The 25,928-nt window shown below is 42.6% G+C and overlaps 1 protein-coding gene across 2 annotated transcripts in view; it reads right to left on the minus strand.

Moving 5' to 3' along the window:
- Positions 1-25,928, minus strand: part of LOC145356548 (contactin-associated protein-like 2) — a 1,680,587-nt gene that overhangs the window by 744,743 nt on the left and 909,916 nt on the right. For both annotated transcript variants that reach the window (XM_080209322.1, XM_080209313.1), the window contains one exon: positions 24,402-24,521. In XM_080209322.1, coding sequence (XP_080065448.1) covers positions 24,402-24,521 — 120 coding nt within the window. The remainder of the gene's footprint in view (positions 1-24,401; positions 24,522-25,928) is intronic.

Raw genomic sequence — 25,928 nt, forward strand, 5'->3', positions numbered from 1 at the left:
GTTAAGAGGGGTAGCCCCTCCCCCCATGCGAAGGTCAGGATTTTCAATTGTGTGTGTGGAGACTAGAGAAAGAGATGCCTGGGATGTGATGCTCAGACATGAGCGAGAAAGAGACTGTCTCAGTGATCGCCGGAGTAGAAGGAAAAGCCGGCTTAAATAGTATAAGCGGAGGTACAGAGGGATCTGATCACCCCTGACAGGTATCACTGGACTCTGATAAGAGCGACCTAGGAGGGGGAGAGGGAGGAGGGAGAATAGAAGATTCCAGGTGGTGAGAATAAACTTATCTGTATTATGGCAGGATCACAAGGACAGTGGGGACCCCCAGGATCTCTGATAAACGAATATATGACTGAGGGACAAATTCGTTAAACAGGCAAGAAGACCAACAACGGAAGTGGTTGGAAAAGGAAAAAAAGGACAGAACTAAGAAAATTAGAGTTCTCTTAGTTCATCAATTGGCTAGGTTAACTGAACAGGTCTCAATCTCGGGTATGAAATTGGGTGACGACAAAGCAAAAATCAAAATGTTGGAAGCACATAATAGAGAACTAGAAAAGAGAAAACAAATTTTAGAGGACCCTGGCTGGGGATCCTTGTCTCCCTATGGGCCGGCCATACAACCCACAGCACCCGAGAGAGACTTCGCTGTTGAGTTAAAAGCTGAGCTCGATGCAATGATTGAACCATTTAATCAGTTTAAGGCAGAAGTCCAACGAGTCTTGGGCAATGTACAAATCAATTGGTTCAGAATTACAAATACAAAACAACAAAGGGGTGAAGGAGCCTCTGAATTCGGGGAGCGACTCTTTAAAGTATACCAAGAATGTTCAGGAATGCCCAAAACTGCCCAAACAGATATAGCCTTTTTACAAGCATTTAAAGATGGGCTGTCACCAGCTCACCAAAAAATCCTTAAAATGGGAGTTATTAGTTCCAGGGATTATGATAAATTAGTAGAATGGTTATCTGGAATTTAAGACAGACCAGATGAGAAATGATACCCATGAATAAAACAGAAAAATGTTAGTGCAAACAGAGGAGGAACTAAACCAAAGAATACATGCCATAATTGTGGAAAGCCAGGCCACTTTGCCAGAGACTGTAGGGCTCCAAAGTGGGGTAGAAGGAAGGTCCCTATCTGCCAATTTTGCAATAAAGAGGGCCACACAGAGGCTACCTGTTGGAGCAAACACAGACGACATAGTCAGGCTTCCCCTGCCATTACGGAAGGGGCAAATTGACAAGGGGCCGCCCCCGCGAGTTTGGGTAAGGAGGAGGGTAGAATTTACGTGTCTGCACTAGTAGGGGGCAAACAATGTGAAGTGCTGGTGGACACGGGAGCCTTCATATCTATCACAGACCTACACTTACCCATAACGAATAAAATGATCTATGTAAAAAGAATTAATGAGCAGAAGACCCTGCCTACTTAAGTGAAACAATGTGCTTAATTCACAGATACGTGAGACAGCTGACCTCTAAGCAAGCCGAACAGGTTCGCGGGAAGTTGCATGTGGGTGATATTGCTTTGATCCATTGTATAACAGTCATGCGGGTTATAGTTAAGTGATAGAATGATTCTCTTGCTGCTTCTCACGATCCTTGCACTGTCAGCCACGGAGGGAAGCATAGATGGAATTGTGTAGACTTGGGGATAGAGCATCATCAGCATCTCTGTAATGATGATTCTGTCTATTGTAACCATCCGATGCATGGAATAGGCCCCTGGGAAGTAACCCGTAGGGACTGTTGGTCAGGATCCCTTAACCGTACCATGTTGCCAACCATTGTTATCGCTATATTGTATGACACTATTGACCACCTGTTGTAAAATAGTAACAGCCCGGGTTATACTGGGTGCAAGGGTACAGGCAGAGGGAGCAGACCTCCTGACAAAGGAGCTGGGCCCATATGCTGGTAACATTTGGTTCTAAATTGGTTATGAGGTCGTGCTTTGGTACAGCCCTGACCAAAAGGGGGGAATGAAGAAGGGAACGGATTAATGAACTTTGTAATACTCAAAGATTTGTGCAAAGCATTTCAAGACTTGTTTCTGCACCCCTGTAACCTTGTATGCCAGTTCACTTGTTTGTGCGAGCTTGTAGCCTTGTATGCTGGCTAAGCAAACCGCAGGTGTCGAGATGCAATAATGGCTATATCACACTAGAGGAACAGAACGGAGATAGTTGCGGCCTGGAGATAGCTATGATTACAATGGACTACGCAAAGGACGAAACTGCTAAGGTAACAATAACCACATGATGGATTGAGAACCATGACAGACATCCTGGAGAACTGTGGACGCAACTAGGTGCGGGGACTGGGATGTATAAAAATTTACTCTTACTTGTGTTCTGGGAGAAGTCTGGTGAACCACTTTAGGAATCAGGCTTCTCCCAAAAGCTTTTGTAATAAAATTACTGTATTTTGACTCATGACTAGTTTCAGTGGTATTATTTACTGACAACAGTTACCCAAGGTCAGAATCGAACCCAGGTCTCTGGCACTGTGAGGCAGTAGTGTTAACCACTGTATCACCGTGCCACCCTGAACTCGACTATGTCACAATGTCCATATCTTACCTTCCAATCATCAAAAATCAAGGGTTAATTACCCTTGTAACAACTACATAATCTAAATATTTTAAATACCTATAATCCTTCCTAAGCTAGTCTATTCTTGGCGAGAAGAAGGCTAAGAGGTGATTTGATGAAAGTGATATCAGAAAAACTTTTTCACACAGCCAATGCCGTACAGGCATTGGATGATTATTTGGATAGAAACAATGCATGGGGATCTGGAGAAAAGGCAGGGGAATGGCACCATGTCATAATGATCATTTGGAGAGCTAGTGCAGCCTAGCCACATTGCCTCCTTCTGCAGCAAACAAATTCTGTGATTCTGCTTCAAAAAGCTGGAGCACAATATATTCCAAATTACTGTGAAATGAGTATAGTGCCAAAAAATGAAATTTTTCATGGCATACGCAGGGTTCCCACCTCCCCTCCCCCATTAACCTTGCATATTCAGTTCTCATGAACCCTTCATACAATTTCTTGATCTACCATGGTGAAAAATATTCTTACATATACTTTTCTCAACAATACAATTGACGGATACCTGCGGCTTCAGTTAAAATAAGCTCACATGCTGTCAATTCTCAGTGTAATCACTTATTTCTTGTATTATGGAAAAGACCTTTATGTTTCATTTTTCTACTGATAAAGGCTGTGAAATGAGAAAAATGACGTGAAAATACTAGTGAAATTCCTAAAATAATTTTTTTTTAAATCATATTCAGTTTTTGCGAAACAATGACCTTGGCCACAAATCAGGCCTGCAACTCAATTCCTGTCAGGAATCATTTGGAGCTATTTTCATATTTTGACAGTTTCTTAATTTACATGTATCTTTCTATGCAGTAGACACCATTAGTAGAGCTAGATAGTTGAGAGAATTCTAAAAAAAAATGTTTAGAACCCTGACTTAGGTAGCAACCTGATGAGAACCTTCATCATCTCTGGAAGAAGTGGGCTGGAACGTTACCATCGCTGTTGTGACAACTGTGCCAAATTGACAAGAATGTACATGATTTATTTTCTTCAACAATAGAAGCTATTGTGTAAAATGCAAAATGTGTAGTCAGAAAAAAAAATGCCTCTCATGTTTGTGCAGCCTCTTGTGAACTTAATATAACACTACTGGGCTGCTATTAAATTCTATATGGGATATTTTGAGGTTACGAGCTTAAGGCATAAACATTTTATTTTCACCATCATGGAGACTTCATAGAAGTAATTTGTTACTTTTGATGAATGTTACATGAGGGAGGCTGCAATACTTCAGTAATTCACCACAGTGAATCAAGAATGTTGCAGAATCTAGCATACACAGTGCAACTAGACATACTTCGGTGAAAGAGGACAAGTGTTTAATCAGTGAGTGAGAGAAATGCTTCCTGCTGCAGCATTTTGACTCACAAAGAGGGGAAACATTAAAGTCAAGTTTTCATACTTTTAAACTGCACCATTGCTCTTGCTATCAGGAAAAGCCATCACAAGGGGTTCACTAAATATCATATTTCTCCAGCACAGTAACACCTTCTTAAACAGATGCCGTTATACAACATGCCCGTTTGCATAGAAGAGTGCACAAGGGTGTGGGAACTAACATAATATATAATCACCAGTTCCATTTGTTTCTGTTTTTGAATTCAGTATCTAAACAGCATGCAACAAAAATAGCGTGTAAATATTCACAACAGGAACAAATGCATATACACAGCATGCACACACAAACTGATAAATTCACACAAATAACAGACATTTCCCACATAAAACAATGGTGTTCACATTTTGTTTGTCCTGGAAATGGTACATGTCCTGCAACGCAGCCTAACCCAGTGCCCAATATTGTGGAGTGCGAGTGGCATTTACAAAATAGGGTATTTATCGATTTTGAATTATTGGCACTAGAAGGTGTCAGAATCATTAATACAAGCTTCACAGCAAGTTTTTGCCCCTGAAGAAATTAAATTAGATGTGTCTACCTTGAAGGGCCAGCATTCGCATAATTTACGGTACATTAAATTACCTCCTTCTGTGCTATAGTTTCTGTTTCTGCATTGGTTGGGAAGAAAATCCTCTGTGAATTGCATTTCTCTACTTTTATCAGCATTGAGTACTATTCTTTGTAGGTAAACTACACACCACTATTCACAGCCATGATTACAGAAAAATGCAGCTATACAAGCAACTTTTCACAGTTAGATTATAACATAAAAGTAACTGAGGCACCATGCATTAGCCCAGAGAAGCATTAGGTGACTGAGACAGAAGTTGTAAATTGCTAAGGACAAGGGAAAGGGGGAAAAACTACTTCTGCTGGTTAAAATATCATCTCCTCTGTCCCCAATAAGGTGCCTTCACTCAGAATACAGAAGAGCATCCCCTTTCTTCAAATCAATCATCGCCAAAAGTCATAAAAGAAGCTTTTTTTTAATGTGGCTGGTTACTGGGACATGGAATCCCTGTCGTGAATTGTGTTGGAAACAACTCTCTAAAACCTATTAAAAGAGAAGTGGATAAATATTTTTTTTAAATGTGTGAGAAAAAGGCAGGAGAATGGAAATATTTAGAGAGTTCATATAGCAGCAAGAGGCTGAAGGCCACCTTCTGTGAAGTAACATTCCAATGGGACATTTTCAATTTCATCATCTGGGAGGTAATCTGGACTTGATTTTTGGCAGGAGTGGACGATCATAGTGATGGGCAGGGCTGGGAAATCACACCCATTAAATTAATACTCTGCATGTGTTTTCATGGTAGAAAGTACAAAAACATTGGGGAAATAATGAGGAAACAAGAGCCAAGTAACAATGAGGAACTTAAAAAAAATCAATGCATGGTACAATACTGTTAAATTAACATGCCTAAAAATTGATAAAATCCATTAGGGTGATGGCCTGTATTGTGGGTTTTCTTTTAAAGAAGTAGCTATAGTGACAGTGGATGATTTGGTTTCGATTCTCCAGAATTCTCTACACTCTATAGGGAGATGGACTGACTTCCATGAATAGGAAGGTAGATAAGGATATTCTGCTATTCAAGAAGAAGGCAGAGAGCAAACATAGAACATGTGGGCTGGAATTTTACTGCCACACCTGTCCTGGAATTGGGGCGGGCAAGGCTTATAGAACGGAATCCTCTGTTGGCCTACATTTTATGCAATTTTACAAGCCTCGCACAAGTGAAGTCATAAAATCCCGGCTATGTTATTTAACTTGATATTAGCATTAGGCAGAATGCTAGAATCTAGTAGTAACATGGTATCAGGGCACTCTGAAAATCATAATACAATCGACAAAGTTAACATGGATATATGAAGGAGATATTGAACTTCTGGCTGTTCATGCCCTGTTGCTGCTGCAAGTGATGATAGAGAGTTTGGCGCTCAGCCAAATCTCTGTTCACAGCAGTAGGAGCAGAGAATCTCACTGGTATGAACAGCTAGAAGATTCCACACCTTGGGCAGGATTTTCTGTCTCCTCAAGCATGTTTTGCGTAAACAGAAAGAAACTTGATTGGCTGGCAACTGGGTCTTCTGGCCCTGCTGCTGTCAATGGTTTTTCCTTGTGTTTGTGTGCTTCACCATTGGCGAACCTGTGGCAGGGGTTACCATCAGCAGGACTGGAATGGATTGCTATCGATGGGACTAGAAGATCTCACCAGCGGGAAAACCTTGGCTGTTCTATTTGAAGAAACTGTTAAAAGTTTTTTCACATTGTAACTAGTAGGGTAGATAAGGAAAAACAAATGCATTAGTGTATTTGGTTTACAAAAATAGTTCCAAAAGTTGCCACACAAGAGGTTATTAAACATACAAAAACTGCTGCGGTGGGCTCGAGGAGGAGTTCTTGGAATGCTGCCGGGATAGTTTCCTGGAACAGTGCGTGTTGGAGCCGACGAGGGAGAGAGCTATCTTGGATCTCGTGCTATGTAATGAGGCGGGTAGAATTAGGGACCTTGCGGTGAAGGATCCTCTTGGGGAGAGTGATCATTATATGGTGGAGTTTCTGGTGCAGATGGAGGAGGAGAAAGTGGGTTCCCAGACACGTGTACTTTGTTTGAATAGAGGGGAGTACGGTAGGATGAGAGAAGAATTGGTGAATGTGGACTGGGGGAGCACGTTGGAGGGAGGGTCTGCTGAGGAGCAGTGGAGGATCTTTAAGGAGATCTTTCTTGGTGCTCAACGGAAATTTATTCCGATGGTCAAAAAGGACAGTAGGAGGAGAGGTAATAAGCCGTGGATAATGAAGGAGGTGAAGGAAAGTGTTAAATTAAAAGCGGAGGAATTTAGAGTAGCTAAGAGTAGTGGGCGAGAAGAGGATTGGGAGAGGTTTAAATGTCAACAAAGATTGACAAAGAAGTTGATAAAGAAGGGTAGGAGAAACTATGAAGCTGGGCTAGCGCTTAATATAAAGAAGGATAGCAAGAGTTTTTATAAATATATAAAAAGGAAGAGGCTGGCTAGAGTGAACGTTGGTCCTTTAGAGGATGAGAAAGGGGACCTAGTGGTAGGGGATGGGGATATGGCTAAGGTATTGAATAACTTTTTTGTTTCTGTCTTCACGGAGGAGGACGTGAATAATTTGCCGGGTGTTAGAGATGGAAAGGTGGTAGGAATGGAGGGTCTTAATGACATTACTGTTACTAGAGAGGCGGTGCTCGACAGACTGGAGGGGCTGATTGTGGGCAAGTCCCCAGGACCGGATGGAATGCATCCGAGGGTTCTGAAAGAAATGGCGGAGGTGATAGTGGATGCCTTGGTGGTTATTTTCCAGACGTCGCTGGATTCCGGGGAAGTGCCGGAGGATTGGAAAACGGCTAATGTTACGCCGTTGTTTAAGAAGGGTGCCAGGCAAAAGGCGGGGAATTATAGGCCAGTTAGTTTAACGTCTGTGGTAGGTAAAATGTTAGAATCCGTCATTAAGGAGGAAATTGCGAGGCATCTTGAAGGGAACTGCTTGATAGAGCAGACGCAGCACGGTTTCATTAAAGGGAAGTCGTGTCTGACAAATTTACTGGAGTTCTATGAGGATGTGTCTAGGGCGGTGGATAGAGGAGAGCCAGTGGATGTGGTCTTTCTGGATTTTCAGAAGGCGTTTGACAAAGTACCTCACAAGAGGTTATTGCAGAAGGTCGAAGGACATGGAGTTGGGGGTAGGGTGTTAGCGTGGATAGAGGATTGGTTGTCAAATAGGAGGCAGAGAGTGGGGGTCAACGGGTGCTATTCGGATTGGCGGATGGTGACTAGTGGAGTGCCCCAGGGGTCGGTGCTGAGGCCTCAGCTTTTTACCATTTATATAGATGATCTGGAGGAGGGAACCGAGTGTAGGGTGTTGAAATTTGCTGATGACACCAAGATTGGGGGAACGGCAAATTGTGCGGAGGGTGTGGAGAGTCTGCAGAAGGATCTAGATAGGCTGGGCGAATGGGCCAGGAAATGGCAAATGGAATTTAATGTTGGCAAGTGTGAGGTGGTCCACTTTGGTAGGAATAATGGTAGGAAGGACTATTACTTACGTGGCGAAAAACTGCAGCAGGCGATGGTGCAGAGGGACCTCGGGGTCCTTGTGCATGAGTCGCAAAAACCCAGCTTGCAGGTGCAGCAGGTGGTCAGGAAGGCGAATGGGATGCTGGCCTTCATAGCGAGGGGGATTGAATATAAAAGTAGGGAGGTCTTGCTGCAACTGTACAGGGCACTGGTGAGGCCGCAGCTGGAGTGCTGTGTGCAGTTTTGGTCACCACACTTACGCAAGGATATTTTGGCCTTGGAGGGAGTGCAGAGGAGGTTTACTAGGCTGATACTGGAGTTGAGGGGGTTGAGCTATGAGGAGAGGCTGAATAAACTAGGTTTGTACTCGTTAGAGTTTAGAAGAATGAGGGGAGATCTCATTGAGGTGTACGATGAATGGGATGGATAGGATAGAGGTGGAGAGACTCTTCCCGCTCAAAAAAGACAGTAGGACTAGGGGGCACAGCCTCAAGATAAAGGGGGGGCGGTTTAGAACGGAGTTGAGGAGGAACTTCTTCACTCAAAGGGTGGTGAATCTCTGGAATTCTCTGCCCGTTGAAGTGGTGGAGGCTGCCTCGCTAAATATTTTTAAGACGCGGGTTGATGGGTTTTTGATAAGAGAGGGGATTAAGGGTTATGGGGAGAGGGCGGGAAAGTGGAACTGAGCCACGACAGATCAGCCATGATCTTATTGAACGGCGGGGCAGGCTCAAAGGGCTAGATGGCCTACTCCTGCTCCTATTTCTTATGTTCTTACGTTCTTATGTTCTTAATATATTGGAATGGATTGAGGATTAGGCAACAGGCAGAAAACTATAGTCATTTTTGGTTTATAAGGCTGTAACAGAGTATCACAAGGATCATTGCTTGGTCTGTAGCTATTTATAATCTATATCAATGAGTCCAATGAGTGGTCCAAGTGTAACGTATTGAGGTTTGCTGATGAGGCAAAGTTAACTAAGAACATAATGGTGAGGACACTGCGAAGAGATATTGACAGTAAACTGAGTGCACAAGAACATGGTATATAATACTGCAAAGTGGAAAGTTTGGAAAAATAATAAAAAGTAGAACATTATTCAAACAGGGATTATTTAAGCTGGTATTCAAGAGGAACCTGCGCATTCTTGTATTTGAATCATAGAAAGCCAACATGTAGGTAAAACGGGCAAGCAATTAAGAAAGAAAATTGTTTGGCAGGCCTTATTACAAACAATTTGAAACATACGTGTAAAAATATCTTACTCCAATTATATCAGATTTCAGTGAGACCGTACCTGGTGTACTGAGAGCTGTACCTAGCTCAGAAAAAAGTTTATGCTCAGATCAAGCTTAATGGGAGAGAAATTGGGTAGATACGTAACACAAACAAACATACTACAAAACTGTGTTAGGCTTTCATTCAACCTTATTTAAGTAGCACTCTGCTGAAACCTAACTTAATTAGTTCGTGAAGATACAATAGGAATTACTTTAGTGAAAAATACTGCTTCACAGTCTGATAAGAAATTAGAGCAGATAGATAGGGTAACCATTATTTACAGTTCACTAACAGGCCTTATGAACAGCTTTGGGCATAAATAAATGCTGATAGGACATATACAAATTGATGAAATTTCTCCAAGTTAGCTTTGATGGCTGGAGATGAAATGGTTCCTGGGAGGATGGAACTGATCATGGAGAACAACTTTAGATGTGTAACAGAAAGGATGAGGTAAGGGTGATTGATCAAGGTCAGAAGCAAGAAGTTAATGACTGAAAAATGACATTAAAGATGGGCTTTTCAAAGAAAGTACAATCAAGGAACAGGCCCTTCAGCCCACCAAGTCTGTGCTAATACATGATGCCTCTCTGAAGACCTTCTGCCCTTATGGGCTCATTTCCCTCTATTCCCTGCCAATTCGTGTATCTGTCAAGATGCCTCTTAAATGTTGCTATTTATATCTGTTCCTTCCACCTCTTCCAGCAGTGCATTTCAGGCACTTATTACCCTCTGTGTAAAAGAAATTGCGCCTCATATCTCTAATTTTTCCCCGTTTAACCTATGTGCTCTAGTAATTGACATTTACATCCTGGGAAAAATACTCTACCAATTCATTCTATCCATGCCTCTCATAATTTTGTAAACTTTTATTGGGTCGCCCCCTCAGCCTCCAATGTTCAAGTGAAAACAAAGCAAGCTTGTATGCAAAATTCCAAATGTGACTTAACAAAAGTTCTACACTGCTGCAACATGACTTGCCAATTCTTACATGCTATGCCCCAACCGATGAAGGTAAGCATGTCATACAACTTCTTGACCACCTTCTCCACTCACGTTGCCACTTTCAGGAAACTGTGGACCTATACAGAGCCTGGATCCCTCTGTATTTTAATACTCCCAAGGCTTCTGCCACTTTCTGTATACTTCCCTCCTGCATTTTCAACCCAAGGTTTTGGCAAAGAACTCAATGTTTTATATGACTGTAATAATAATGAACATGACTCACTGTGGCTTCAAATTATAAAGGGTTTATTATGAACAGTATATACAAACCAACATCTGACAGAACTGTAATAAGGGTTACACTTTTCTCCTCCCTGGCTCCAACTGAGGTTCCTCCCCAACACATGAGGCAGAACTTGATTGGCTCAGGTTCCCATGCTGTCTCTCCAAAGGGTCCAGCCCAATCAAGTGGCCCTCAGGGATCACCTCCTTAAAGGGGCTGTGCTATCACAGTTGTATTTTGAAATAAAGTAATAGGGAAAATGACCTTTCTCAGAATCCATCCAATTCTACCCCTGAGAAAAAGAGTATGAACTAAGCAACTTTTGGAGAACTCAGTGCAGCAGGTATTGGAAAAGAATTCAAGGAAAACTCCAGTCCAACATTTCTAAGTGTTCGAGAAGTCGAAAAGTTTGGGGCACTGAGAAGTAGAAGAAGAAGATGAAGATGAAAGGAAGAGCTTTGTGCATGTCAGTCATCCTAGATCTGGACCAGAAGATGGTGTTGAGATAAAAGATCAGCAACAACCTTATTGAATGGGAGAACTAGCTTAAAGGGCTGAATGGTCTACTCTTTTTCCTATGTTTTCATGTTCCATTGTCTGATATCTGATCTATAACCGTCTTGTAAGAAGTCTCACAACACCAGGTTTATTTGGTAGCACAAGCCACTAGCTTTAGAAGCATTGTTTCTTCACCAGGTGAATGGGAGTTCTGTTCACAAACAGGGTATATAAAAACACAAACTCAATTTACAAAATAATGATTGGAATGCAAGTCTTTACAGGTAATCAAGTCTTAAAGGTACAAACAATCTGAGTGGAGAGAGAGTTAAGCACAGGTTAAAGAGATGTGTATTGTCTCCAGCCAGGACCGTTAGTGAGATTTTGCAAGCCCAGGCGAGTCTTGACTGTGTTAGGCTTTCATTCAACCTTACTTAAGTAGTACGCTGCTGAAAGCTAACTTAATTAGTCCATGGAAGTAGAACAGGAATTACTTCAGTGAAAATCACTGCTTCACAGTCTGATAAGAAATTAGAGCAGATAGACAGGGTAATCATTATTTATAGTTCACTAACAGGCCTTATGAACAGCTTTGGGCATAAATAAATTGTCGTGTGTCATGAAGGCCGCCTTGGAGAATGCTTATCCAAAAATCAGAGGCTGAATGCCCGTGACTGCTGAAGTGTTCACCAACAGGAAGAGAACACTCCTGTCTGGTGATTGTCGAGTGGTGTTCATTCGTCCGTTGTCATAGTGTCTGCTTGGTCTCCCCAATGTACCTTACCTCGGGACATCCTTTCACAACACACGACAGCGCAGAGTCGCTGAACAGAGACTGATAGGCGAGTTCCACTTACATGATGACGGCCTCAACCGGAATCTTGGGGTCATGTCACACTGTGACCCCCACAACTTGCCTGGGCTTACAAAATCTCAATAACTGTCCTGGCAGGAGACAATTCACATCTCTTAACCTGTGCTTAACTCTCTCTCCACTCACATTGTCTGTACCTTTAAGACTTGATTACCTGTAAAGACTCGCATTCCAACCATTGTTTTGTAAATTGAGTTTGTGTCTTTATATATCCTGTTCGTGAACAGAACTCCCACTTACCTGATGAAGGAGCAGTGCTCCGAAAGCTTGTGGCTTGTGCTATCAAATAATCTTGTTGGACTTTAACCTGGTGTTGTGAGACTTCTTGGATCCCAGTCCAACTCCACATCTATGCCATCTTCCCAGATAGGGAATTGCTAGTAAACATGTTCTCATTTTCAAATCTATTTGTTAAGAGATTTTCTCTGTGGATTTAATTACCTTTGCAGAATTGCTACATGTTTAATTTTACTGGTTACTGAGCACCAACTAAGAACACCAAAAAAGGACATAAAACATTGAATAGTTTGTATTAATTTTTAAAATGGCTCCAAATAGTTTGAGAGATAATGCATGTAACCTGGGATTTATTTTTACTGCATGATGCATGCTTTCTATTTCATTTGATTGCATCAAATTTTGCTGCTCATATGTAGAGATGAGTGAAAGAAGAACAATTGGTTCACAATATGAATCCTGGTGTTGCTTACAATGCAAAACAGGAGCACTTATGTGGGATGCTAATAGGTAAGCCATGTGCCCTCACTGAATCATGCAGGAACAACACTGTTTCAACCACGTGAGAATGACAGATAAGATTTGACTCTTCGATTGCAGGCAAGCTAGAATGGAACTTAACTGAACGAACATCAAACTAAGTACCTATTAAAATGTTCTGAAATTGTCAGCATACACTGTCACAAAGTGGAAGAACACAAATGAACATCTGTGATTTCACACCCAAGGGCTGATTTCAATTATTTTCAGACACCTTGAGGAGGTGCTTTCCATAGTAAAGTAGGGGAAAGCAGAGGAAAGGTCACTCTGGATCAATCTGGTGCATCTCCTATTAATCAATCATGGCAAGGTGTAGATCTGGGAGAAGATTCCCTTGCCTACCCTCCCAACAGAGGGGATGTGCAGTTTAGAAAGAGTTAAAGGAACTAATTTTTTAAAAAATCACAGGACCTAAAAAGCTTAAAAATAAATAATGATCCTGTTTAGATGTGCAATAACATCCATTAAGTATTCTATGTACAGTCTGCCCTTGGTAATGCTGAGTATTTCAATTACTGCTTTTTGAAATGGGATTCAAAACAGCCATCTCTTCCAACTTGGAACCTGACATGTTCTGTCTCAAAGTGATAAAAAAATGTCTGAAGATGTAATCAGTCAGGGCAGAAACATCTGTGTATCAAGGGAGGTAAACAGCTTCTGAACAGATCTGAGATCCTCACTTATCTCAAAGAGGACCAGAAATGTTTTATTTCATCAGCTGCACTTTAACCTTCTACTGACACAAACTGAAACTGAGATGTAGATTTCAAAGAAGCTTTACTTAGTGTGGAACAAGCTGTGAGCAGTGTTTAAAAGAACATGCCATTTTGCATTTTGTTTTCCTAAGTTATAAGAGAATAAGATTACAAAACAGGCAAAATTCAAACATGACTTTACATTCAGATGAAAAGGTTAAATCCTCCTATTAATGGTAACATTAGGTTTAGCATTGACCAATTTATTGTCCAATTTGTAAAACTACTGGCAGATAGGGATAAGGGTTGAAGAAAGGCTAACAATTAGGCTAAAAGGCTAACAATCAAAAGAATCTTGTCAGAACAAAAGTGGCTGGTTCCTCAACAGGTAATGGAGTTAGTCATCAAATTAATTTTCTTATTTGGTTAATTCTTAAATAAGGCACATAACAGGTGGTCATCCATTGCTAGTCCTCAGTTCAATTTGAATTGAATATCACACTGCACAAATTATGCTTGTGACAGTTGATTGAGTTGTCTACTGTTTGCCTCAGGTGCTGGAGAGTTTAAAATTAGTCATTACTTCAAAATCTGTTGATAAACATCAATAAATCACACCACAAAACATGTCAACAAAATATCCATGTGAAGAAATGGATCAGAATAATCATATTTTAAATTTCTCAACTGGATTAATCTGGTTTGCAAATTAAACTGAGATTAACGAGTTATAGTAAACAGATCCAACAGATATTCTCCTGTGTATTTGCTACTCTCATTTTGCTGTTGCAAGCTGCTGTTTTCATCAACAATTTACACTAGAACTTGGGTCAATTGGATAAAGTGCATTGCCATGAGTTGTCAGCACTGCCAAAATTCTGTAAATTGCCTTCAGTATCACAACAACCAGGCACAGCTCACCAGATGAATGTTTGAAGGACATTTGTCTTACAAAATTAACTCGAGGAGTTGATGTGGATATAAATTACCAGGTGAATTTATCCTTGATTGTGATATATACACAAACATTGTGTTTCAAAAGCTGACTGACAACCTCCCAGTTCAGCAACGATGAGCAACGTGCTTCAACTTCAGTGTAAAATAATCTGAACTCTGATTCTAAAGGAGGTGCAAGAGCCGAAGAGCTTGGGATATATGTGCATAAATCACTAAAGGTGGCAGGACATGTTGAGAAACTGTTTAATAAAAGATATAGTATTCTAGGCTTTATTAATAGGGCAGCGAGTACAAGAACAAGGAAACCATGTTAAACTTGTACAGAAAACCATTGAATCTGCACTGAACTGAAAGAGCATCTTACACAGCCTCCATTCCTATCCTACCCCCACCCCCATCTCCATCCCTGTAACTGTGCACATTTACCCTGGCTAATCCACCAAACCTACACATCTTGGGACATTAAAGGGCAATTAAGCATGGCCAGTCCACTTAACCTGCACATCTATGAACTCTGGGTGGAAACCGCAGCACCAAGACGAAATCCATGCAGACCTGGGGAGGCCGGAATCAACCTTGGTCCTTGGCAGTGTGAGGCAGCAGTGCTAAGCACTGTGCCACCATGCAGTGCCATGAGAAAAAGCTTTTTTTACACAGCAGGTGGACGAAGGTTCAATCAAGGTTTTAAGAACATAAGAAATAGGAGCAGGAGTAAGCCATCTAGCCCTTCGAGCCTGCCCTGCCATTCAATAAGATCATGGCTGATCTGAAGTGGCTCAGTTCCACTTTCCCACTTTCTCCCCATAACCCTTAATTCCCTTGTCTATCAGAAATCTATCTACCCGTGACTTAAACACATTCAACGAGGTAGCCTCCACCACTTCAATGGGCAGAGAATTCCAGAGATTCACCACCCTTTGAGTGAAGAAGTTCCCCCTCAACTCCATTCTAAACTGCCCCCCCCGCCCCGCCCCCGCCCCCCCCGCCCCCCCGCCCCGCCCCCCCCCCCCCCGCCCCGCCCCCCTTATTTTGAGGCTGTGCCCTCTAGTTCTGTTTTCCTTTCTAAGCGGGAAGAATCTCTCTACCTCTACCCTATCTAGCCTCTTCCTTATCTTGTAAGTCTCTGTAAGATCCCCCCTCAGCCTTCTAAACTCTAACGAGTACAGACCCAGTCTATTCAATCTCTCTTCATAAGGTAACCTCCTCATCTCCGGTATTAGCCTAGTTTTTGAAGAAGAAATGGGATTGTTACCTTAAAAAGAATGGGAAGGCTATGGGGAGAAGATAGGAGAGTGGCACTAGGTGTTTTGTACCTTTGGAAAACCATAACAGACACAATAGTCTGAAAACCCTCCTTCTACTGCGTAACCTATGCCATGATTCTGTGAAACTATTTGGGAGAGAAATTATGGGTCCAATTCTCTCAAAAAAATTCTGAGTGTTGAATTTGCAGGAAAAGAGGTCTAAGTCACGATTGTTTGTCAGTGGGAGTTCAGACTCGATCTCCCACACTCTGTACAATGCAGTGATCACAATCGTGAATATCATTAAAAGCTTGGAGGGAGCAGGGCCTATCACAACAGAGTCTGACAGTTGCAGAACTCTGCATACGCGCAGTGGCCCCGATCTGTCAGCCACCCGTTTGCTGGCCAGTCCAGGACATCTGCAGTGCTGCCCCTCTACTCACCCCCCACGGCCCAATCGCGGCCCCCACAACCATTCCCAGGCCAGCCCCGACCTCCCCCCTATTCCAAAGTGCCCACTCTCCAGCCCCGCACCGAGCAGTGACGATCCCCATCTCTGGCAGCCCCCCAACCCCCTGGGGAGCCCCGATTGCCCCCCCCCTTCATTCCAATGGGGTCTCCTGCAGGTCTCCGAGTGTGGGGAGCTACTCTAAACCCTGCTGGAGTGAAGTACCACTGGTGGGGTGAGAGATGCTATCGGGCATGGAGAATTCAGTCCTGGGCCCAATAATGACATTTAAATAACATAAAAAAAATTAAAATTGCTTACCTGATCTTCTCGTCGGTTACCAGCTTGGTCTCGACCACACATGCTTTCCAGTGATGGGATACGCATGCATCAGAACACATGCGCGAATCCCGTAAAATGGCCAACAGACGTGTCTCTCAACTCGATGTACCAAAAAATTAGCATGTCGAGATGGGAGAATTGGACTGTGTGTGAATAATTACTGCTGGAAACACGCTGGCTGATGTTTTCAATGAATGCAAATCCCTGAAGCTATGCAATATGTACTTTAAGTGTTAGGTTTAAGATGCTTCATCCCCTCTTCGTCAGTGGAGGAAACACTCCTCATTAATGTGCAACATTGCTTGTGTCTTTCCACATGTGCATAAGGAGAATGTATTTGAGGCCCCAGTGGTGAACGTTGGCTGCACAGGGGTCCTGTCCTGTTCTAAATCTGTTTAGCAAGGACCACTCCTCTCACTGTGGTAGCTGAAAGCTGCCCATTCAACTAATAGGAATTTATTGTTGACTCCCCACATTTTACATTCCTTGGCCCAAAATGGATGTTTGCTTGTAGAATTTGCTCAGGAAGCCTGCTCCATTGGGGTGCTGAGATGGAAGGCAGGTAATAGATGGGTTGAAGAGGTCATCATGGAGTGGTAAGTGAAGCGCAGCATAGATGGTTTCAACTGGCCTGTGGGTTTACATCAGTCGACAGATGTATGGCAGAGTGATGTTTGAGAATAGGGAGCCGGGGAGGGGCGTTGAGCAGAGAGTTCCAGTTACGATACACATTGTTACAACCAGTTTCATGCCAAAAGAATGTGTGTGTGATGACCTTGATGAGGCAGGTGCACAGTAATCTGCTGCATGATGGTGCAAGTGCTGACATTCCAGAGCACTACAGTAACACTGCTCCATGCAGATGTACTAGTTTGATGAGTAGATTTCTGGTTATGAACTTTGCTGCTGTTTTCTTCTGATGCTCTGGAGCGACAAAGTCCGATCTAGAGTCAGTCCCAAGTCCATTAGGTTAAGATCATGCTTTAGTCTCAGATCAACCATGTAGATAAGCAATTGTTTTTTTGACACAGGCATTGTTATTGAGGGTGGAATATACTAGATGTGGTTTTTGAGCGGACAATAAATCAAAATGTTCACATCTTGTCCATACCCTGCCACCCCGGGAACGTTAATGGCCCCATCAGCAGAATGAATACCCAGACCTCACTTAACTGACTCTTTGGAAACCGGCCATGGCTGAATCTTCATCCTCCAGCTGCAACCCCAATGATGACCTCTATCAACAGTGCCACCGCTGAGGCTGCAGAGCTGCTGCCCTCCTGACTGGTGGCAGATTTCAGAGTAGGGCTGCTGTTCCTAATAGGGCAGTGGCCTCATCAGCAGCCACCTAATTGGTCGTGACTGGCAAAATACAGCTCTAGGTCCACTGCCAGCTGAAGTGGGGCTGCTCCTCTCTTTTGGCACTAACAGCAGAATTTCTGCCACCTCCTCAAAATTCAGCCACCAATTTGTTATCCATGAAATGTTCTACCTGAGTTCCATGATCAGAAGGTCTGTAGTCGTTAACAAAGACTCACCACCACCTTCCATGGATAAGTAGGGACAGGCAATAAATGCAACCATACCACTGTGATAATAACCCAAAGACAAGGAAACCATTGCCAAAACTTGTGTTTTTCCTTTAAAATATGACCCAAAGTATAACTTCAATATTCATACAGAATATCATGTTAACACCTAATGCTATGAATACTGATGAGAATCTGTGGACTCGAAAATATGTTGAAAATAGATAAGTATTATGATGGTGAGTGGCAGAATGAGAGCAGGCACTTGTACCTCTTATTTTTTCCCCTGAGTGTGATTCAGCTTCTGCACACAAAATTCTTAAAAGAAGAACCACTATCATTGTGAGACAGCCATTACACTGTTAACGACTACAGGCCTTTTGATCATGGAACTCAGGTAGAACATTTCAGGATACTCAAAGCAATGATTAAGGAATGGTGATTTTGTGTGCAACAGCAGAGAACCACCACAATCCGCCCTTTAGTGCTCGCCCAATGCTGGAATGTTTGATCAGACAGTGAGTGCCTGTTAACCTGGGCCTCTTCACTCTTCTGAGTGATAATTGGTTTTGATAATTGTGAAAATAAATAAGTGATAATTGGTGTTGACTGGCTGATTATCTCTGGAATTCTCTGCCTGTTGAAGTGGTGGAGGCTACCTCGTTGAATATATTTAAGTCATGGGTAGATAGGTTTCTGATAGACAGGGGAATTAAGGGTTATGGGGAGAAAGTGGAACTGATCCACTTCAGATCGTGGTAAAAAGTCTGACAACACCAGGTTTAAGTCCAACCGATTTATTTGATAGTAAACTCTACTATCTATTTGATAGTAGACACTACGACAACGGATGAACGAACATCACTCGACAATCACCAGGCAAGACTGTTCCCTTCCTGTTGGCGAACACTTCAGTGGTCATGGGCATTCAGCCTCTGACCTTCGGGTAAGCATTCTCCAAGGCGGCCTTCACGACACACGACAGCGCAGAGTCGCTGAGCGGAGACTGATGGCCAAGTTCCGCACACATGAGGACGGTCTCAACAGGGATCTTGGGTTCATGTCGCACTATCTGTAACCCCCATGACTTGCCTGGGTTTGCAAAACCTCACTTACTGTACTGTCTGGAGACAATACACATCTCTTTAACCTGTGATCAGTGCTCCTTCCACTCACATTGTTAGCCACTTTAAGACTTGAACAGCAGGTTAGGTGTAAAGATTCGCATTCTAATCAGTAATCTGTAATTGTCTGTGCTTTATATGCTCTGTCTGAGGCCAGAACTCTCCATTCACCTGACGAAGGGGGTAACCTCGAAAGCTAGTGAGTTTACTATCAAATAAACTTAAACCTGGTGTTGTCAGACTTTTTACTGTGTTTACCCCAGTCCAACGCTGGCATATCCACATCACCACTTCAGATCAGCCATGATCTTACTGAATGGCGGGGCAGGCTCGAAGGGCTAGATGGCCTACTCCTGCTCCTACTTCTTATGTTCTTATTAATGAGCCTAATTGACACCCAACTGTGGGTAGGTAGGATTCCTGTATCAGGTTTTTCCAACCCCCAAAATAATTGGAAATGGATTTCCCAGCACTGGGGAGCCAATGCGGGTGTTGCCGCCCAATTTTCCTACTCCGTTAAACTCCCCCCCACTGTCCTACCCAGCTCCCCTTGGGACCAGCTGACATTGAAGGTATGTTTCACCAACAAAGCAAAGGCGATAATATACTGAATAAGTCCATCAATCATTATATAATTTGTCTAATTTTCACCACAATGCAACCCAGGTGATAAAGGTGAAACTATTCTCATGTAGTAAACAGGATTTGCACATTCTATGATGGCCAAGTAGGAACATTCACTTTACAAAGACTCTTGCAAGCACTCCCACCTGTATCTTAAAATGCTATGATTTGCCACACATGAAAATGGAGACGCTCGTGGAGTCTTCTCCTTCAGTTAACTGCCTGCTTGTCCATCACCAATTCTGAACTGGATGTGAATGAACTGTGGAGCTTTGGCCTGAACCAACTTAACAAATCTTGTGTGCTCTCGAAAACTTCCTGGGTCTTGAGACACAACACAGTATCAGAAAAAGGACCTGGGACAAGTTTGACCTTCTGATCTGAAAATCAACCAGATCATTTGATTTTCTCTTCTCAAAAGTGCCTTGTGCAATATTTCAATCTTCCTTCCAAGTTTCCACTTGTTTTCCATCAATGTATTGCATGGTGGACTGAGGTGACTTATTTGTAGTATTCAGTGGCTTACCAACATCTTAAAATCCAATTACCGCCTATGATATCAATTGGCTGCCTTTTTAGACAGTAGTTAGCATAGGTTACACTTTGCTTTATCTATCCCTCCCTGCTTCCCCTTAGTGCTTTGGTCAGTTCCAGAAAGAAAACCTCTTGCCTCAGCCCTGCCCATCTAATTAAGATTCCACCTGAACATTGGGGCTCTTTTCACTTCTAGGTGTTATGCATTTCTAACATTTGCCCCTTTTTGAATGCACATGCTCTTTAAAAGATACATTAGTAATATACTATCTTGCTGTATGTGCAAAACCTCTTTAATTTGATGTTGCCCAAGAATGTACTGCTACTATGGAGCCACTGAGATTAGTTTCCTCCATGGAATTTTTCAGATGAATCATGTATTAAAGAAGCTGCATAAATTAATTTGCTGTTATGGACAGGAGACGTTGAACTTACACAGCTCTGATTTCTCCTCTCACCACCCGTTCATAAACGGGAAGATGTTTTGATTTGCTTTCCCCTTTATAAGTTGTAGCATTAAAAAAATTCATCAAAGCTTTAATCTTGCTGTGCTGAGCTCTGCCACACATGAAGTGGAGTGTTCAAGGAGTCCCCTCCTTCTGTTAACTGCCTGCTTGTCCATCACCCATTCTCAACTCAATGTCAATAAACTGTCAAGCTTTGTCTGATTAGCTTTGATCAAATTTTCTATTAATTATCCCACAGCAAACTCAAGATAATAAAACTCAGAGTTAGTTTATTTTGCACATGCTCAACACATGGAAGGAGGGGACTCAGCATAGCTCAAAAGCAATAGAGAAAGAAAGATCTACTGAACAAACATTGCAGAATTAAAAACAAATAGTTTCACGTGTATCCAGAATCCAGAATCCAAGTCCAGTGATGCATTCCTTCACAGAAGTCAGCAGGCTGAACTGATTCTGGATAATTCATGTTTCCAGTAGAGTTGACTTCCGTGATGAGGTAGGCATGCAGAGATGAATCAGTCTTTTAGGAATGGTGAATAATCTCAGTCAAGAAATTGTAGATGGAGCCAGACATCAGACATTCAAACCTGGACATATCCCCCTTTCTGTGCTGCTGCTTGTAGATTGTAAAAGCAGCAGAGTGAGCTTTGCAGCTACATAAGGCAATATTTTTGGTTCCCCTAGCTCTGGTCCATGTCACATGATTCCCACCTTGCCAGTCTTCCTTTGACAAAGGATATGTATCCCTTTGCCTGGGTTCCTGAGATTATTAATGCGCCAGCCATTGAATCTTAAAGGGAGGTCCTTTGTCCTAGCAGACAAATTGGCTCCAATTGGCTAGGCCTCCGATTGGCTTGTGGCCCACGGAGATTGATAGGGACCTTTAGAGATAATGAAGTGTCAGTTTCTGTGAAACTGCTATGTTGGCTTTTATTGTTTGAAGGTCAGAGACGGACACAAGCTGGGATTTTCCAGCTTCATCCACTCCTTCAATTGTCCGGTCCTGCTGAATGTCATAAGAACATAAGAACATAAGAAATAGGAGCAGGAGTAGGCCATCTAGCCCTTCGAGCCTGCCCCGCCATTCAATAAGATCATGGCTGATCTGTTGTGGCTCAGTTCCACTTTCCCGCCCTCTCCCCATAACCCTTAATCCCCTCTCTTATCAAGAACCCATCAACCCGCTTCTTAAAAATATTTAGCGAGGCAGCCTCCACCACTTCAACGGGCAGAGAATTCCAGAGATTCACCACCCTTTGAGTGAAGAAGTTCCTCCTCAACTCCGTTCTAAACCGCCTCCCCTTTATCTTGAGGCTGTGCCCCCTAGTCCTACTGTCTTTTTTGAGCGGGAAGAGTCTCTCCACCTCTATCCTATCCATCCCATTCATCATCTTATACGTCTCAATGAGATCTCCCCTCATTCTTCTAAACTCTAACGAGTACAAGCCCAGTTTATTCAGCCTCTCCTCATAGCTCAATCCCCTCAACTCCGGTATCAGCCTAGTAAACCTCCTCTGCACTCCCTCCAGGGCCAAAATATCCTTGCGCAGGTGCGGCACCCAAAACTGCACACAGTACTCCAGCTGCGGCCTCACCAATGCCCTATACAGCTGCAGCAAGACCTCCCTACTTTTATATTCAATCCCCCTCGCTATGAAGGCCAGCATCCCATTCGCCTTCCTGACCACCATGGACTTTTTGCTGGCCTGCTGCATCTCACAGGGCAGGTCACACCACAGTGGGACAAGAAAATGCTGCCCATAGCTTCAGCCATTTCACAAGGGTTTCTGTTCAAGTTTTTCAAATATGAGAAATTAGTAATGATGATACATATATATATTTTATGAAAACATAGAGCATGAAGTCTCAGCCCATCACCCCTCCATAGAAACCATAGAAAATTACAGCTCAGAAGCAGGCCCTTTGGGCCCTCTTGTCTGTGTGCTGAACCATTTTTTGCCGAGTCCCACTGACCTGCACTTGGACCATATCCCTCCATACCCCTCTCATCCATGAACCCATCCAAGCTTTTCTTAAATGTTAAAAGTGACCCTGCATTTACCACTTTATCCGGCAGCTCATTCCACACTCCCACTACTCTCTGCGTGAAGAAGCCCCCCCCCCCCGACATTCCCTTTAAACTTTTCTCCTTTCACCTTAACCAATGCCCTCTGGTTTTTTTCTCCTCTAGCCTCAGTGAAAATAGCCTGCTTGCATTCACTCTATCTGTACCCATCAAAATCTTGTATACCTCTATCAAATCTCCTCTCATTCTTCTACGCTCCAGCGAATAAAGTCCTAACCTATTCAATCTCTCTCTGTAACTTAGCTTCTCAAGTCCCGGCAACATCCTTGTGAACCTTGCCTGCACTCTTTCAAACTTATTTACATCATTCCTGTAACTAAGTGACCAAAACTGTACACAATACTCTAAATTCAGCCGCACTAATGCCTTACATAACCTTGATGTGGAGATGCGGCGTTGGACTGGGGTAAACACAGTAAGAAGTCTGACAACACCAGGTTTAAGTCCAACCAATTTTAAGTCCAACTTGTGAGGTTATTATCAAATAAATCGGTTGGACTTAAACCTAGTGTTGTCAGACTTATAGAACCTTAGCATAACACTTCAACTTTTATACTTGATACTCCGATTTATAAAGGCCAATGTACCAAAAGCACTCTTTACAACCTTATCCACCTGTGACGTCACTTTTAGGGAATTCTGTACCTGTATTCCCAAATCCCTCTGTTCAACTGCACTCTGAAGAGTCCTACCATTTACCCTGTATGTTCTACTTTGGTTTGTCCTCTAAAGTGCAATACCTCACACTTGTCTGCGTTAAATTCCATTTGCCATTTTTCAGCCCATTTTTCTAGTTGGTCCAAATCCCTCTGCAAGCTTTGAAAACCTTCCTCACTGTCCACTATACCTCCAATCTTTGTATCATCAGCAAATTCACTGATCCAATTTACCACATTATCATCCAGATCATTGATATAGATGACAAAAACAATGAACCCAACACCGATTCCCTGCGGCACTCCACTAGTCATAGACCTCCACTCAGAGAAGCAATCCTCCACTCCCACTCGTTGGCTTCTTCCATCGAGCCAGTGTCTAATCCAACTTACTACCTCCAACAATGAAAGTGTGAGCAATGAGTTTTAATTGCGATCTACCAAAAAATAGTTTAATTAATTACAACTGGTGTATGAGAAAGGCAGATGAATTACAGCTGCAGCAGTATTTTGACTTCTCACGCAATGCAAAATAAAAATTCTTCATCATGTTTGGATGTGAATGAATCAATGGCTGAACACATGCCTAATTACTTCCATGTACAGTAAATATCTTCTGTTGAGAAATAAAAGGAAACTGAAGTTTTTTAATGTCTAAAGAACCCAACAGATTCTTTGACAATTTCAGTATACCTTGAGGCAAATTAATAGAACATAGAACATAGAACATTACAGCGCAGAACAGGCCCTTCGGCCCACGATGTTGCGCCGACCAGTTAAAAAAAAACAACAATGACCCACCAACCTAAACCAATCCCTTTTCGTCCATAAACCTGTCCACAGACCTCTTAAACGCCCCCAAACTAGGCGCATTTACAACTGAATAAGAAGTGATAAGTAATTAAACAGAATACTGAAGATTGCAGATATATAAGATCATGCATGTGTGACAGGAATCTTGGTGCATTGTTATATTACCTGTCATGTTGCAGTAGACTTTGAATGGTCCTAGTGGGCCACTGCCATCAGGATCTATCCAGTAAGTATCCGATGTTTTGCCAAGATGCTTATACGCCTCACAGGACTGTTCATACATAGCTGGAACAGAGCACAAGTTGAGTTAAATTGAAACCCTTCAGTAATTTAAAAGAACTGAATAAACACAGCAAGCTGCCAAGATGAGATTAAAAAATACAAAGCAAATAAGGCAATGACCTTGATGCAACAGGAGAGATTCACTCAAACATTCACTAATTAACAGTGGGGAGAGAGTTCTATTTGAATAACAGCCAGAGCATTGGGACAGTGTCACGGCTTTTCACCGTCACTCAGATAGCAGATCCAAATTTTTCAACTGCCATAGTTAGATGAATGTGTGTGTTCACCTAAATGAGGAAGATTCACTCTGGATCCCGAAGTCCAAATAAATTTCCACTTTTACTGCTCAGTATCAGTATCAAGTACTTCAAGGTCAGGTGTAGAATAGGTTACAGACAAACTAGAACCTCCTCTATTCAGGAACAACACCAGCCTTAACAACAAAATCAGAATTGTATTCCACTGGACCAATGTGATATTCGCCATCTGTAACACCAGTACCCCTTGTCACATTTCAGAAGAATATTGTCAGTTTAGCATTGAGTAGCGAACAGTTTTCTGCTATGGAACTATGTCTAGCAGAAGGAAGGCTGAAGCCACTAAAACTCAATTTACATGGGCTTTTTACAATTGGCAAAGAAATGAGAATATCAAACCAGACTGAATTTAAATCCCAATCCCAGAGGTAAAAGTACAGTGTTAACCCACTGCAGTATCCAATCTCAGTAACAAACCTAACTGTGAAAGAAAAGGAGTATCTGTTAGAATAAAGAACAAAGAAAATTACACCCAGGAACAGGACCTTCAGCCCTCCCAGCCTGCACTGGCCATGCTGCCCAACTGAACTAAAATCCTGTACCCTCCCAGGGGTCATATCCCTTATTCCCATCCTATTCATGTATTTGTCCAGATGCCCCTTAAAAGTGACTACTGTATCTGCTTCCACTACCTCCCCTAGCAGTGAGTTCCAGGCATCCACCATCCTCTGTCCCTCTACACCTTGCCCCTCACATCTTAAATTTATGCACCCTGGACTCTTCCAGACTAGGAAAAGGCTTCTGACTACCCACTCTGTCCACGTCCCTCATAATCTTGTGGACTTCTATCAGGTCACCCCTCAACCTCCGTTTTCCAGTGAGAACAAATCAAGTTTCTCCAATCTCTTCTCATAGCTAAATGCCCTCCATATCCTGGAAAATCTTTTCTGTACCCTCTCCAAAGTCTCCACATCCTTCTGTCAGTGTGGGGACCAGAACTGAACACTATATTTCAAGTGTGGCCCAACTATCATTCTATAAAGCTGCAATATGTGTTGCCAATTTTTAAACTCAGTGCCCCAGCCAATGAAGGCAAGCATGCCATATGCCTTCTTGACTACTTTCTCCACCTGCATTGCCACTTTCAGTG

The sequence above is a fragment of the Carcharhinus amblyrhynchos genome, chromosome 2 (assembly GCF_965287045.1).
Source record: "Carcharhinus amblyrhynchos chromosome 2, sCarAmb.v2.hapA, whole genome shotgun sequence".
Lineage (NCBI taxonomy): Eukaryota > Metazoa > Chordata > Chondrichthyes > Carcharhiniformes > Carcharhinidae > Carcharhinus > Carcharhinus amblyrhynchos.